This window comes from Clarias gariepinus, chromosome 8 (assembly GCF_024256425.1).
Source record: "Clarias gariepinus isolate MV-2021 ecotype Netherlands chromosome 8, CGAR_prim_01v2, whole genome shotgun sequence".
Taxonomy (NCBI): Eukaryota; Metazoa; Chordata; class Actinopteri; order Siluriformes; family Clariidae; genus Clarias; species Clarias gariepinus.
Genome location: NC_071107.1, coordinates 10,634,727 through 10,650,869, shown reverse-complemented (window position 1 = coordinate 10,650,869; position 16,143 = coordinate 10,634,727). Strand labels below are relative to the sequence as shown.

Sequence of the window (16,143 nt, the reverse complement as noted above, 5' to 3'; positions counted from 1 at the left end):
ATTTGTTACACCACACTGCCCCTAGCGTTAGCTCTGATATTGCAGTTTACTACAGCAAGATACATATAACTATTAGAACTTCCACGACTGACCACAAGGAGGAGACATTTCCACATTTGGCTACTGATCCTATACTGTACAAACAATTTGGCCTGATACACTAAAGATCCAATAGGATAAATGCATTATCTTATAAATCATTGATCAAAAATACCAAATGATTACACTTAAATGAGCTCTTATGTGTAGCCCTTACAGTGTGTGCAGCACGCTTCTGGATGTGTATTGAAGTAATCTTGCCATACTCCAAATTAGACACAGCTTTGAACATGTCACTTGGTAAGCGTGTGTTTATTTGCTGCCTCTTTTAATTTATGCACTCATCTGTAAAGTATGAACATGAAGCTTTCTAGAAACTTCTGCACTTTTAATGGAACCAGTTTGCCAGTTTCATAAATGTTTAGAGGATGAATTGTAGTGAAGATTATTTACACATCTAAAAGCATGTTAACGTTGCTGAAGAAAGTTGGAATTGCAATAAATGCAAAAAAAAAAATGTTTATTTTGTACTCAAACTAAAGCTTAGTGGTCTGTACAATACAAAAGGAAAGTGCTGCTCACAGTTAAATGGTGAAGCATAAACAAGCTTCATTCTTATCCTATATTTAGGGCTCTTAATGTTCATCTACATTTTCAGCTTTCTTTTTTTCCCTCAGTGTGGTTATATTTGAATATGGTCATATAACATTCTGGATTTCTAAAGAAAGAATAGGGCTTCACTAGGTTAACTTTGCAGAAAGTGCCTCTCTCTCTATCTCAGCTTTATGGTGGCGGAATTCAAGATGTGGGTCATATTCGACTTTGACAATTTGCGGATAAAATCTTTTTATTCTTTTTTTTTTTTTTGCATTGGTGCTTCCATACAGTATTGTTCTGGTGATTTACTCTCCCCACACTGGCGTGTATTTGCGTTCATGTACAGAAGTTTTCTGTACAGTAATTCTTCATTGTTCTATCTTTGCACTATGGTTCTAAAGAAAAGCGATTAACTTCTGTGTGTACAAGTTACATAGATGAATGACAGTTTGCCTGATTTGACATATGGACTAATGGTTCAGAAACAAACAAACACGTTCCTAGCGTATTTAGAGAGCATTTGTTGACAGCTGTATGGATGTGAAAACGTGCAAATCATTTCAGGGGAAGAACCTAATTAATTGCAGGAGCAAGCAGGACGAATCTACTGCTGCCCTCAATATTTGGAGCAGTCCTTGCTCTGTCAGACTATTTGATAACTACACTCTCCCTCTCCTGCTATATTTAGAGCATGAAGCATCTGCAAGAAAGATATTAGTCTCTTGATATGACCATCAAGGCTTGCAGCCTGGGACCCCCTCCATCCCCTATTCTGTCATACACTCCACTTCTTCCTACCCCCCTCCAAGATCTGCTATCCAAATCCTGACTGGATTTTGCACTCCCCAGGATCTTGGTCCAGCCACAGGTCAGCGACACCCTGGGATTTATAAACTTTTGATTGAACTAGAATCAGAAGTTTTGCCTCTTCCTCTTGAGAATACTTCTGTACAGGAGGTTAAAACCCGGGTGAGTGGATCACAGTGTGTGGGCTCTGCTTTTGCATGTGCCATTTAACAGTTTAACAGCTGCAAAGAGAATACCAAACCGTAAATCCAGTAGTGTGAAGGCGTATCATGATTAGAGACAGCTATGCAGTCTTCATTATGTATGCTTTTATAAAATTTTAACTGACAACCTTAGTAAAGGATTCATATCAGATTTTGGTTCCATGTATAAAGCCTCATGGAGTGAGACAGGGAATGTGCTGACCTGCCCTCTACATTGCGCGGCTGTTGATTTTATAAGGAGTGTAAAGCCTGGAATATCCAGCTGGGGCAACTTGAGCCGAGCCGTGCACAGTGTTTTATAAGAAGACCGAGAGCTTTCCCACAGCTTCGACTCCAACATGTTCACACAGCTTTTATAGCAGGATTTGCCACTTCTGCAGTATTACTGTAGATCAGTTTTTTTTCTCATTTGATTTTGTGGGGGACTGAAGTCTGTTATCACATCTGTGACGCTAGCGTACGCTGCTAAAAGGTCTTCAAAATGGCATTTAAAAATAGCTGTAGTAGATTGAATTACAGACAAGTGAATGCAATGTTTGTTCATGCAATGTTGGTCCTGAGGTGACAGAGATACTGTATGTAACATGAATTTAAAATGGTATATACAACATTGAAATAAATAAAGGTACAGAAGTAAGTTCCATATAAGGTGCAAGACGAGACTTGGAAAAAATCAACCATAAACATTGGTGCAGATATTGTGCTCTTAAAATATGAATTTTTCTCCCAACTACAATGTAAATAGATATATTCTTGTGTACACTTTATTTGAAGACGGTTATGTATAATTCTTTTGCCAAACTTTTTTGGTTGGACAACTTTGCTTAAAATTTTTAGTTATAATTATATCTAGAATCAGTGAGGGAGGGGAAATGCAATGTACAATACAGTAAAGTCGGGATCTCATGATATTTGACTCTTATTCGTCTAAACAAAATGGCCAATCAAACTGAAAGCTGTGGGGAGTTTTATGTTTTACTTCCCTTCAACACGGAATCTGTGGAATGTGAGGTCATATACACACAGACATGACGTGTATCCAACACCCCGCACTGCTGGGATAATACGACTAAAGCAGCGCTGCAGTCACTAGATGGTGCAGCCTTCCTGATTACCTACTGAAGAACTTTATTTTTTAAGGTGGCTCGTGTAAGACTTGGAGATGAGATCGAGCTGATTACACAGGAAAACCTGGACAATAAAATATATTTTATTCTATCTGTTTATATTTTTATTTAAATCGGAGAGTTGAGAACACATTTTCTTTTTCAGGTTAATAGATTTGTGTAAGAGCATGTTTTTACACTGATTTTGAGATTTTATAGCACATTATTATTGGATTAAATATAAAAACTCATATTCTACAAAATCTAATATTACTGTACTTTAAAGGAAACGCTTCTCAGTATATAACTGCTAAGACTTTTTATTTTACTATGTATAACGAATATTTTCCATCTTTCCCCCTTCATTTGATCCATTTCCCCAGTTTGGAGTCATGCCTCTCGCTGGAACACCTGCCCCTCCTAACAAGAGGAAAAAAACCACTAAAATCATCACTGACCTGTCACACATCACTCAAAATGGTAAAGAATGTGATGTGACTGAGAAACACGCACGTGTGTAATACTGCCTAAGATTCAATCAAATCTTATTTAAAATATAATTTATCATTGTATAAAGCTTGTTAAGTATTATAATCTAAATCTACAGTGAGTAATGCTGAGGTTGGTGAAAAGACACTTTTATGTGGTATCTCCTTTGAAATGTTTTTTTTTTTTATGCATTGCATGTTTGTTCAGCTCACTTTATCTGTGAAATACTCACCGTGAGAGCCGGGAGAGATTATTAGCACAGCACAATGCACAGAATGTATTTAACTACAGGGCAGGTCAGACAGTGTGTCTCTCACACTGACTAAACTTTCAGGTCAAACCGTGAGGGGGAAAAAACATGCGTTTATAATAATGTTAGTTTATGGGAGACATTCTGGGCTTGTCACTGCATGGCTAGACCTTATATGTCCTAATGAGGCAAAGACTGGCACACAGACAAACACCTAGCCTGCAGATTTCACAGCAGAAATGACAGCTGTTTTTATTATTATTATTATTATTTTTATCACAGAAGTGCCTCCCACATCCACACCAGGGCTTAACTCCTGCTGAAAATACTTTAAACAAGATCCAGAGGGAAATTAAAATAATCAACATGTTTTTTATTCTTTTTCTTTTTCTCTATTTTGTTACATTATATTCCTGTTATAAACGCAGAGGGGGGAAATGCACTTTTCATTATTCATTGTGTTCCTGTTCTATGCTGGTGCTTAAGCAAAATCACTCTTAGGGAATGAAATGTTAGATATGATGTCTGGAGGATCAGTGGATACTGGAGATTACAATAGATTACTGCTCTCAGTTTTCGGTGCTAATGTGCAGTTCATTTATGAATAAAGCATTTTTTTTTAGATCAGTGATATGTAACCTGAAGGTCCTGCTTACCTACATATCATGTTGCTTCCTTTGTATGACACTGAATCCTGAATAATGCTTTTCTGGGAAAGTTAATACACAGGACATACAGTATAAGGGAACATACACAATCAAATGTGAGAACAAACATGAGTTTAAGCACATTATGTAAGTTTGGTGTATGTGGTAGAAATAGAAATGGTTACAGAAATAACCAGGTGATCACAGAGGCTATGATGATGACAAGGGGATTGCAAGTTGTAGTAAAATATGTAATTACTCACCTTAATCTGCTTGCCCAGAGTATGAATCGGAGCCTGAGGCCTCCGAGTTTGACCTGGGGACGAAGATCAGCACACCCAAAGACATTATGCTGGAGGAACTGTCCCTGCTCAAAAATAAGGGCTCCAAGATGTTCAAAATGAGGCAGCAGCGTGTGGAGAGATTCATCTATGAGAACAACCCTGACGTCTTCAACAGTGACTCTATGGTGAAATTAGTCCTTTTCCACAGAGTGCACACCTAAAGACATACTAAATGCATTTATTTGTACCTCTGTTTTCATCTGTGATCTTTCCCTGCAGGATAACTTCCAGAAGTTTGTCCCCGGCATTGGAGGCCAAATGGTGGATGTTGGCGGACATCTTGTAGGCGGACATCTTGTTGGGGGAAAGATTATTGGTGGACGGATAGTTGTTGGAGGTGGGCAAGCACCTGTGCCCCCTCCCAAACCAGGAAGCCGGGGTACAGGGGTAGGAAGTGGAGCTGGTGGAGCTGGTGGAGTTGGTGCAGGAGGAACAGCTGGCGGAGTGGGTGCAGGAGCGGGTTCTGGTACATCAGCTGATGGTTCTCAGAGTGAGTAGTAAAGAAGAATCCAGATGGTGGCCTGGATACACCTTCCAGTGCCAATGTGGCTACAGGTTCTGTCTAAATAATGTAGGTGGCAAAAGTGTACCTGCATAAGCCTACAGCTCACTCTTTACTGAATTCTTATATAACTGATTCAGTTTAGAAAACAATGAAAAGGCTCCAAAATCTGTCTGCTTTCGATGACTTTTTATATGGTTGAATATATCCACAGGTGCAGAAAGCACTAAGGCTGCTGCTTTAAAAGAGAAGAAAAGACTGGAATATTTGAAGACATATGTATCGCCCTGGGAAAAGGCCATGAAGGGCAATGTAGAGCTTACATCCACTATGAAGCCATACATGCCAGGACCCTGTTCTCAGAAAGACCTGCCAAAATACAAGTGTTTTAACAGGTGCCACATCAACAATACATGCTAGGATCTTAAAACTGCTACTAATAACAATTTTCTAATCAGATTTAATTAGTAGAAACATTACAAGTGTTACACATTTTTAGCGACTAGGATACCTACATTAAAAAAACGGGCTTTACATCAAAATCGTTTGTCAAACAACTTAAGTTTTGCTGGAAACTTTTTTAATCACTGTATTGTACAGATGCAATGTGTGATTAACAACATCAGAGAATCATGAATGCAGAGTAGCAAAAAGTTTTCATAGACTTCAAGGACTGATTTCAACACCACTATGAAAAAAAATAAAATAATACATTTAGCACTGACACAAACCAAATATTCATGGATTACAGTATACAAAACAAATTAATAATAAAAAAAATAGAAACAATATATACTTTCTTCTGAATTCCAAAAGAGTGCAATCCTTTTATAATACCTTTTACAGAACCTTACTTGAGGGCAAACATTACATTTACCTCTATTCAACTGGTCTAAGCATTTCTAAGCAAAAATAGTAGTTTTAACTTTTTTTAATTAACTGGCAAGGGTAAGATCTTTAGTTTAAAAACAGTTGCATTCTGACTGAATTCCACACTTGTCAGTTATACAGAATCAATTCCCTTAACTGCCACAGTGAATGGTAAATTCCAGCCAAAATATCTCATTCGGTTATGGTAAGAACTGCTTGGACCTGAAGAATAAGGTTTTTTTTTCAGGCCAACACAAACCACCTTACTCTTTCTCCCTCATTAGGTCAGCTTTGCCCTTTGGTGGATTTGAGAAAGCTGCTCAGCTGATGACCTTCCAGCTGCCAGATATCGAGGCATCAGAGGAGCCGGAGCCTGCAGTGGTGTACCACCATGACGCACACTCAAGACCCTGTTTTAACCGCACTCCCATCGGCTGGGTGGGCAGCGGAGACACAAGCAACGTCCACCTGCTGATTGATACCATGCCATTCGATGGGGAGACTGACGAGCTGTGAGGAGTAAATATCTTAAGTCTTCCAAAGAAGCTCACTCCATATTCGCTTCTCCATACCTGCTTTTGCGTTGCCTCTAAACATCCTGTTCTCTCTTTTGCTCTCTGTCTCTTTCTAACTCTCTCTCTCATTCTCTTCCTCACACACACACAGTACTTTAATATGTCATTTTAACACATATTTTTAATATGATCTTCAATATTAATGGGTCATTGTGTGTGAAGTCAGTCCTGATCCATGTGCCTATCCATGTGTGCTGATCCATCCACTGTTCAACATGGGAAACATGGTTGTAAGACTTTGTGTAAGTAAAGAAAATGTTTGGCTACAATCAAACTGAGTCCTAGAGTCTTAATGTATTAATTTGACCTATACAGTATACAGTATCTTGTCCGTCTGTCCCTTTTACATAGAAAATCCAGCTATGCACATGTGCTCTAACAAGATTTGTGTATGGATAAGAACTCTACTACCGACCACTCACTACAAAGTGTTGTTAGTTAAGCTACCTAATATTCACTGGAACTTAAGAATAGTATTTACTTCGAATGAAATTTTAAAGCTCTTTAAATAAATGAAAGACAACTTGGCTTGATGCCGATGACAATAATGATGACTATGATGGTGTTGATGCTGATGATGATGAGTATGCAAGATGTTTACCTACTGTTGTTTGGCATGTTGATATAATGAATTAGAAGAGTTTAACACAACCCCTACTTAATAAATATTTGATAGCTAATAACTGTCAATTTGTCTTTTTTCAGTTTCCTTCTTATTTTTAGGTTTAAAAAAAAATTACATTTCCTATTCTTATTACTATTGTCATATAATATGGTGGGTGTCCAAGTCAAACCAGTACAGTCAAAGCAGAATATCAAAACATTTATGAAAGTAAAAACTACAGTTTTTATTTTATTTTTTCTATATAATGCCCTATGTCTCAACACCATATTAAGCTTAAAGTCTTCTCTAAATGCAAGCTGGCCTTATACCTCATTCATAAGCAATTTCATCTCACTTTTCTTCAGAATGAAGGTGTATGACCAACAGAAGTTTACAGAAGTAAATATAGGAAAATAAATTTAGTTGTTTACCCTCATAACTGTGTTCTGCACAATCGAAAGTACGGGTTTGACTTGATCATCCCTAGTAGTTGTAATACTTGTGTAATTACAACTAAATTAGGTTTTCCTCCTCCTGGTTTCTAGGCGAATATGTAAAAAAGGTGAAAGGGTCCATCTACATGATATGTCTATGTCAGGTGACCCTGGAGATATATCTGTAGCTACTGTGGCAGTTACTTACGGGGTCAGGTTGCCAGCCGGGTGTATCTGAGCACTTGAAGGTGAACGACCTCGCTCAAGAGTTCAACAGTGGCATCAGGGCTCAAACCGGGGACCTCCTGATCTGCAGTCTCTACCCACTGTAAATCCACAAAGGATCACGAATGTATTAACAGATGCACATCTACAGTACATGTGTGTACTTTTGCATAATAATGAATAAATGCAATATATATTAGCTTAGAGTGTGTTTCTGTATACTTTACTCTTTTTTATACTTAATGTATAAATAAAAAATAAATAAAAGCATGGACCACAAAGTTCATCCTCTTTTATAGCCCATAAGGGGTTACACAAAATTATGTTATGTTGTTTCTGAGAATGGTTTTATCTGAGCTTTAGTTCATAGCTCCAGGGTTCCCCAGTTTAATCCTGAGCTTGTATTACTGTCTGTGTCCCAGGTTTCATTAATGTTCTCCCGTTTTCCCCTACTTTAAAAAAAAAACATGTCAGGAAGTGGAATAGCTCCACTTAAACAGATCTTGTGTGTAATGGAGTGTGTGCATGGTGCCCTGTAATGGACTGGCATACCAATCCAGAGTGAATTCTCCTGCCTTATGCCCAATGGGGTCACTGGGATGGGGTCCAGATCCACCACAACCCTGAACACGATAAAGCAGTTACTGAAGAATGAACAAGCTGATTAAAGATATTAATATATTATACATTTTCCGACAGGGATATAATGTCAGATAAGAATGAAAAGTTTTGTTTGTTTTACATAGCTATGAGGGTTTGGGTTACTATGTAATAATATAAAAAAAAGTGCAAAACAAGTATAATCAAGCAGCACGGTGGCTTAGTGTCCCAGGCACCAATACCTCGCACCTCCAGGGTAAGTTTGATTCCCGCCTCTATGTGCATAGAGTTTGCATGTTTTCCTCATGCTTGGTGGGTTTCCTCTGTGTACTTCAGTTACCTCCCACAGTCCAAATAAATGAAGTATAGACTAGTGTGTGAATGAAAGTATGAATTTGAGAGTGTGTGTTTGCCCTATGATGGATTGGCTTCCCCGTCCAGGGTGTACCCCACCTTGAGCCCTAAATCTCTTGAGATAGGCTGCAGACATCCCGCAACCCTGTATACAGGATAAAGCGGTATAGATGATGAGTGTATGAGTGAGTGAGAAATACAAATCATCTAAAGATTTAAACGTGTCCTATGACAAAGGTGGTCATTTCATCTCATCATCCATATCGCTTTATCATATATACTGGGTCATTGTGGAGGCCCGGCGCCTATTCCAGAAGATTTAGGGCACGTATACACACACTCACACACTATGAGCAATTTGGAAAGGCCAATTAGCCTAACTGCAAGTGTTTGAACTGTTGGAGGAAACCGGAGTACCTGGGCTAAAAACCCCACTAAGCATGGGCAGAACATGCAAACTCCACGCACACAGACCTGGTGGTTGAACCATGGAAGGTGTTCATCACTCACTCATCTTCTATACCGCTGTATCCTGTATTCAGGGTCGCGGGGGCCTGGAGCCTATCCCAGAAGGCTTAAGGCACTGGACAGGGTGCCAATCCATCGCTGGGCACACACTCACACACTCGTTCACACACTACAGGCAACTTGGGAATGTCAATTAACCTTACCTACATATCTTTGGACGGTGGGAGGAAACCGGAGGACCCGGAGGAAAGGAAGGGGTTCATGTGTGAAATAATTATATTTACAAATAATTGTTTTATATACATCTACATTTTTTTTTCAAGTCAAGTATGGTGTAGTCCACATCTAAAGGAATAAGTAAAAGTTATGTGGTTAGTAGTATAGTGTATTAATTGGGCAGGAAACTAACTAGTAGGCCTGGATGTGTCGCACTGGCTACCTGGATAAGTCTCGCGAGAGTTGATTGCAAGGCCACCACCTGAGAGAGTATCGCGAGATTTCGGTTACCTTGGCTGCAGCACACATACACGCGCACACGCGCACACTGACGCCGGAGGATGTGTAAAAGATTGAGCGGCGAGCCAAACAACGAGTTACGGAGCGACACCGACTCAAACAAGGCAAGCGGGCTCCAAAACTCCTACTAATAACCCCCTTATTCACGCAGAAACGATGCGTTTGTTTCGGTTTTGAAGTTGTGGCGTGATGCGCGCGCACGCATCCACACATGTGCTGAAGAATGAGTGACGTTTGCTGGTTACGTCGCGTGCCGCGCGCGCTAACCTACTACACAGCATGGAAGTACGGTACAAGGTTACCATAGTTACCCAGGAGGCGTAGCACAACGACACACTGTGTAGTACAGGAGTGTGCAGGTTGTGACGAAGATGCTGTTTGCAAAAGAAGACGCGTGAGTAAAAAAAAAGAAGATGCTTTTAATTTTTTTTGCTTAGTTTTTAAATCGGATGGGATTTAGTGCATGGTGCGAAGATGCATGCCCTCCTGACGTTGCATGGAGATGAGTTCATGTGCGCGTGAGGAAACACGTTGAACGCAGATCGTAAAGGTGCTGACGAGGCTGCGCTCAGTGCTCAGCTAACAGCTAATATAGCACTGCGCACCCACTTCAGACTACATCACTGGAGCTGGAGATTGAGTCTTTTGTTCCAGTCAGGATATCTCACCTCGTCACTGCTTGACATGCCACGTGAATGTCATCAGTGTGTGTGTGTGTGTGTGTGTGCAGGTATCAGCAGATATGCTGCTCTTAAAGCTCTACTCTAGCCTCTACAGATCCCTCATCAGCATTTTATTTCACTGGCGTAGTAACTTCAGTATGGGTCCTTCAGTACTCAGTGTCATGCATGCTCCTCAGTGCAGCTCCTAAACTGCAATCCGGCCTCCTTTGCACTGTTTTAACCTTCTTAATCAGCTGCATGACACATCCACATGAGACCTTTTCAGATCACCATATGACATCTGTTGCACTGTTGGGGATGGTTTATAGAGGCCTGCTGTGCGTACTGCCCTGATTTGGGGCACACTCTTTAAAAAAAAAAAAAAAAATTGTATCGATCATTTTGTTGCAGTGTTAAATATCGCTTTACCATGCATTTCCTTGAGGGAACCTATTTGATTTTTGTTTTTGTGTGCACCAAACTTGATTGTCATTAAGCAAACAGGTATGATTTAATTAAAGTGGATTTGAAGTAAATGTAAAGTGAACCCTCTACATATAAATGAAAAGGGGTCTGGAATGGATCTGGAAGCTCATGGCACTGAAATGAGAATGGGTTCCCTGTTGTTCTCAGGGAGATTGCCTTGCCGCCGTCGCCCTCTGCTTGCTCATCAGAGACATACTGATTTCTCTGATTTATACATATTTATACACATTTCATACTGATTTCCCCTTATTTTCTTTTGATTCTGTAAAGTTGCTTTGAGACAATGAGCATTGTTAAAAGCGCTATATAAATAAACTTAAACCCAAGTCATTTTAATTTGTATAGCCCTTTGAACAGTTGTCATTGTCGCAAAGCAGCTTTACACAATTGAAAGAATTAGTTAACTTTGTATGGAATGTAAATGTGTATGAATCAACATTACAAACAGTGGCAAGGAAAAACTCCCTGAGTTGGCAATAGGACCATAGGATGGCAAGAAACCTTGAGAGGAACCAGACTCAACAGGGAACCTAACCTCATTTGGGTGAAACAGAGAGCAGGAATTGATCTGCATTCATACTGTGTTAGGTGGCAGGCAGTTAAGCCATAACAGTTGATGTTAATTGATGTAAATATGGAGTCCAGGTAGTATTGAAGTGGATACTGCAGAAACTAAGCAGGACAAGACCATTTTTTTTAAAATAGGGAACATATGAGGGAGTTACAGGATTGCACAGTGCAGGGAAGCATTACTGCCTGACACCTCCAGGGTCCTGGGTTCAATCCTGAGTTTAGCTAAGGGTGCTGTCACACCAGACGTGATTGATTTATCATGTGCCCAGGACTCGGTTCTGAGTGTGTTCTCACTGATCAAAAAGAACCAGACCTTGGGGTCAAGTGTTCTCGGAAATGATCCCATGGTCCTAATGTGAAAGCACTCTAACTCTCCATGTGGTTGTTTTGCATGTTCTGCTTGTGTTTACATGAACTTCACTCTGGGGTCTCCAGGTTCCTCCCACTGTCCAAAGGCATGGCTGTAAATGGATTATGCTAAGTTTCCCCATAATGGGAATAAGTGAATAGCTGCTCTGCATTAGTCTGGTTTCCCATAAATTCTCCCACAATGCACTCATTGTAGCTGGTGTGGGTGTTTGATTCATTGTGATGCTGATCAAGACAAAGTGATTAGTGAAAAAGAGAGCAGGAGATGAGTTGCAAATAATGAATATGGCTACATTTCTGGCAACCATATTCTGCATTTCGGTGGACTACGTCCTGGTTTGCCAGGTACCTTTTCTGGTTGTCTTTCCATGACGCTTGTGCAACTTTCTCACTCACTCACTCTTTCACTCAGTTGGCTTATCCTGGTCGGGGTCTTGTTGGGCACAGAGACCATGCTGGGAATTCTGGATGTGAAGCAGGAATAGATTCTGGATGGGACTCCAGTTTAACATAGAACACCACCCACATTCTCATACTTATGGACACCAGTGCACCCTAACCACAGAGGAAACCAACACAGACATGGTGAGAACATGCACAGAAAGTAATCAACAGAGGCCGTGGAGCTGGTAACAGTGTCACTATGTGCCACCATACTACCTCATGTTGATAATATTGAAGAAAAATGTTTTTAATTGTCAACATTGGTTATTAATGTGCTGACATCTTCACATATTATGTATTGATGTATTAAATAGCTAATGGGAGCAAGCAGTAAACCTAGTTTCAGTTTTCGATTTATGATACTGTCATTATAATATATTTTTTAGAAATTAGTAAGTGGTTGTTGCTTTGTGTTCGTTCTGTGTGACACGTTAACTAAATCCACACATACTGTCTTTATCCTGGGAATAATTGCTGGCCAGGATGCTGCTCTGATAGCAGTGATCGCTCAGTACTGGCCCACACATAGGCTGGTGATTTCCTCAGGGCTGAATACTGCTGTAGAATAATGGTAATGAGCTCGTCTGAATGTAAGTGTCAGGACACAGCTATAGCTCAGCCTTAATGTGACTGTGTGTCAGAAATATGTGCCCTTTTCAGATACGGGATACATAGCAGTGCCGACTTTATCAAGCTTTCTATTGGTAGGCGGTTATGAACCAAACATAAATCTTCTTCAATATTACGCTGAATATCAGTACACAATATCTGTTACGAGAACTTTTATAAGATGGAATGATCAATGTAAACCTCAAAGACAGGGTTTCATTCCCTGTTTGAAACATGTTGCAAGATATGTAAAATAAACAGTCAATCTTCAATAAAAAGCTCAATAATGATAACAGCGTACAACGTAGAAATACAACTATAAAATGTAAACATAACAAAAACAATAACAGGCCTACTTGGTTTCTCCCTTGAGATAGACTTTGGAGCTCCTAGAGTGTCATAGAGAGAAATAAATACATATCGAGGGCATATTTTTGCAGAAGAAGACTTTTTGGGCTCTTTTTACTGCAGTTTATGACACTGATAACTGCGCTGAAGAATATTTTACACATCGCATTTTTAGTGTGACTTTTTGGCTTGAAAATGAAATGAACTAGCTATGTTATATACAGCAGCACAAATTGTAAACACTGGGTTTATGCTTAGAGGAAGAGAGGGCGGGGCTCCGCAGAGGAAGAGAGGGCGGGGCTCCGCAGAGGAAGAGAAGGCGGGGCTCCGCAAAGGAAGGGAGGACGGGGCTGCATGGAGATTCTGGGGGAGAGTAGGGGCGGGGCTGCATGGAGATGTAGGGGGAGAGAGGTTGCAGGGCACCGCGGGCACACATTGGGAGAGTGGGGGAGGGTCTGCGTGGAAAGAGAGAGGGGAGACAGGGCTGTGTGGAGAGAGGAGGCGGGGCTGCATATAGATACAGGGGGAGAGACGGGGCGGGGCTGTGTGGTAACACAGTGGGAGAGTGGGGCAGGGCTTTGTGGAGAGGGGGCGGGGCTGCATGGAAATACAGGGGGGAGAGAGGGGGCGGGGCTGTGTGGAGATGCAGTGGGAGAGAGGGGCGGGGCTGCCTGGAGAGGGAGAGGGGGCGGGGCTGCCTGGAGAGGAAGAGAGGGGGTAACAGTGGACAGTTGCAGGGGCAAATTTGGTCAATAGTTTTTAATCACTGCTATAACTGATATTACATCCTGAAATTGAACTGTATATGTTTAAAAATCTTTTGCATCCGGACTTGCCTTGTGGATGTAATGGTGTTTAAACAGTGTTATCACATGATGTATTTTTAATGAGTATTTGCACATGCCTTCTGCTCAGTCAAGTGTGATCCTTGCAAAATGTGCCAAGATATTCCATGATCAGCTCTAAAATAGTCAAGTGTTGCTCAGTCAGATGTGCAGAACAAACAGACGTTTCGTCTCTCATCCTACAGACCACTTGCTTTTGACCCGAGCCTCCCTTAAAGCAAATATGTGCTCTGTGCTTTAGAAACAGCACCAAAGTGTGGGCTGTATGACAGAGCTCATTAGTGATAACAGGACTGAGCTTTATTTACCCAGGTCCACCAAAGTTTATCTCTGAATCATAATCCTGACCTGGTCACATGAAATGATAACGTACAGTTTCACAGGAATTACATTCATGTACAGTTATTACACAGAAAGTCTAAGAGCGAATGTATTACAGTGAATATAGAACCAAATCTTTAGACATTGCCAACATTTTAGTTTCTTTTCATGATTTAGGAATTTTTAACCTAGGGGTGTTCAAGTCAAACTGGGACTTATTAATTCATGGATGTAGGGCCTTTGCACCATTTAAATGTTTTACTGTCTGAGAGGCTCATTATAGTACTGTGCTTAAAGTCTTCTGTAAATTGGGTTTATGCCTTTGTTCACAAGTCCCAGTTTGACTTGAACACCCCTCAGAATTCAGACTGTAACACTGGATTCAAAGAATGTTTCATATTTGTGTCTTTATAGCTTTATAGATTGCCATGCTCAGTAAAATAACTTTTTTTTAATTTATCTGTTAACCTCCATATGCACTTTCTAAGCCAGAGAGATATTACTGTATGCTTCACCAGGAATTCATTTTTTTCCTTCAGTTACAAATCTGAGAATCCGACAGGATTTACTAAGGCAAAAACATACAGTACAGTAGCAAAGAAGGACTGACTTTGGCGTCAGTCCTTCTTTGAACAGTTTTGACGTTTTCTCTACATCCCAGATGTTGTTGATCAGCTAATATTTGTTTCGTCTGTGAAGCTTGCATCTACACATTTGTTCTTGAGGGGCAAGGGTCCATTAGTTTAGTGGTTAAGGAGTTGGACTACTGTTTCCCAGCTTCAAACCCCAGAACCATCAAATTCCCATTGTAGGGCCTTTAAGCCAAGACCCCTCTCCCTCAGCTGATCAGATGTATAATCAGATAAAATGAAAGTCGCTCTGTTTGTTTGCTAGATGGAAAATAAAATGTATTAAAAAGATAAAGGCTTGCACGTATTTTCATAGTTGTATGTCTTCTTTTGAATTAAATATTGGTGAAATAACAGAACACATTTATGTTTTTTTTTATAGAACATCATTCAGCGTTCCATTTGCTGAATGTTGACGAGAACGAGTGCAGTGGGCTCTGAGCAACCTTTAAACCGTTTGCACCGTTCAACTGTTTTACTACGGATAGAGTCTCATCACTGTACTGTGCTTGAAATCTTCTGTTAATGTCAATCGGTCTTATGCCTTCATTCACCAGAAATTTTATCACAATTCCCGGTGTGATTTGAACAGCCAAAACAATTTGCATAATTTACATAATATCACTAAAACATTCTAGTACATTAAAATCCAGAGAATGATGGAAACACTCTCTTATCCAGTGTGGCTTTTGAAATACATATCTGGAATATGGTGTGGTATTTATTTAATTTATCATAACCGCAAATCTGTACATGCAGGAAAGCTGTTTTTGGCACAAATTGAGTGAAATGAATTCAGAGTAGTTTCCTCCAGGCTCATCTTTCCTCCTCTTGATGCCATCTCGAGCAGAAACTAAAAGTGAGCTCTGGTATGCATGCTAAACTAGGGCACGGATTGTTATGTAAAAATCAGAGATGAATACATTAACATACTGATGGTCAGTCTTGTGGCCTTGTGTGCTAAGTTCTACTTTCGGGCCTGGGAGAGTTTCGGGACGGGGCGCAAAGGTTACGCGAAGACATTTTAGTCTGTCATTTTGGCTTTCATAGTTTTATTTATATCGCAGCATTACTGAATTCTCGAAACTGATTAGTCAGAAGGTGTTAATTAGTTTTTCTGTGGTTTGCAGATTGAACGTTTTAACGGCTGCAAGGCAAGTCACAGGTTTATATTAATATCCTGGTTCCTACTGCTTTATTATTTGTAATTTACAGGGATTGGTATTG

General features: G+C 40.2%; 1 protein-coding gene across 1 annotated transcript; it reads left to right on the top strand.

The window, feature by feature from the left end:
• The first annotated feature begins 1,400 nt into the window (after positions 1 to 1,400).
• Positions 1,401 to 7,106, top strand: myoz1a (myozenin 1a). Its single transcript, XM_053502564.1, has 6 exons — positions 1,401 to 1,605; positions 3,136 to 3,232; positions 4,420 to 4,607; positions 4,702 to 4,972; positions 5,199 to 5,379; positions 6,139 to 7,106. The coding sequence occupies exons 2-6, from the start codon at positions 3,145 to 3,147 to the stop codon at positions 6,368 to 6,370; spliced, it is 960 nt and encodes a 319-aa protein (XP_053358539.1). The 5' UTR covers positions 1,401 to 1,605; positions 3,136 to 3,144; the 3' UTR covers positions 6,371 to 7,106.
• The last annotated feature ends 9,037 nt before the right edge of the window (positions 7,107 to 16,143 follow it).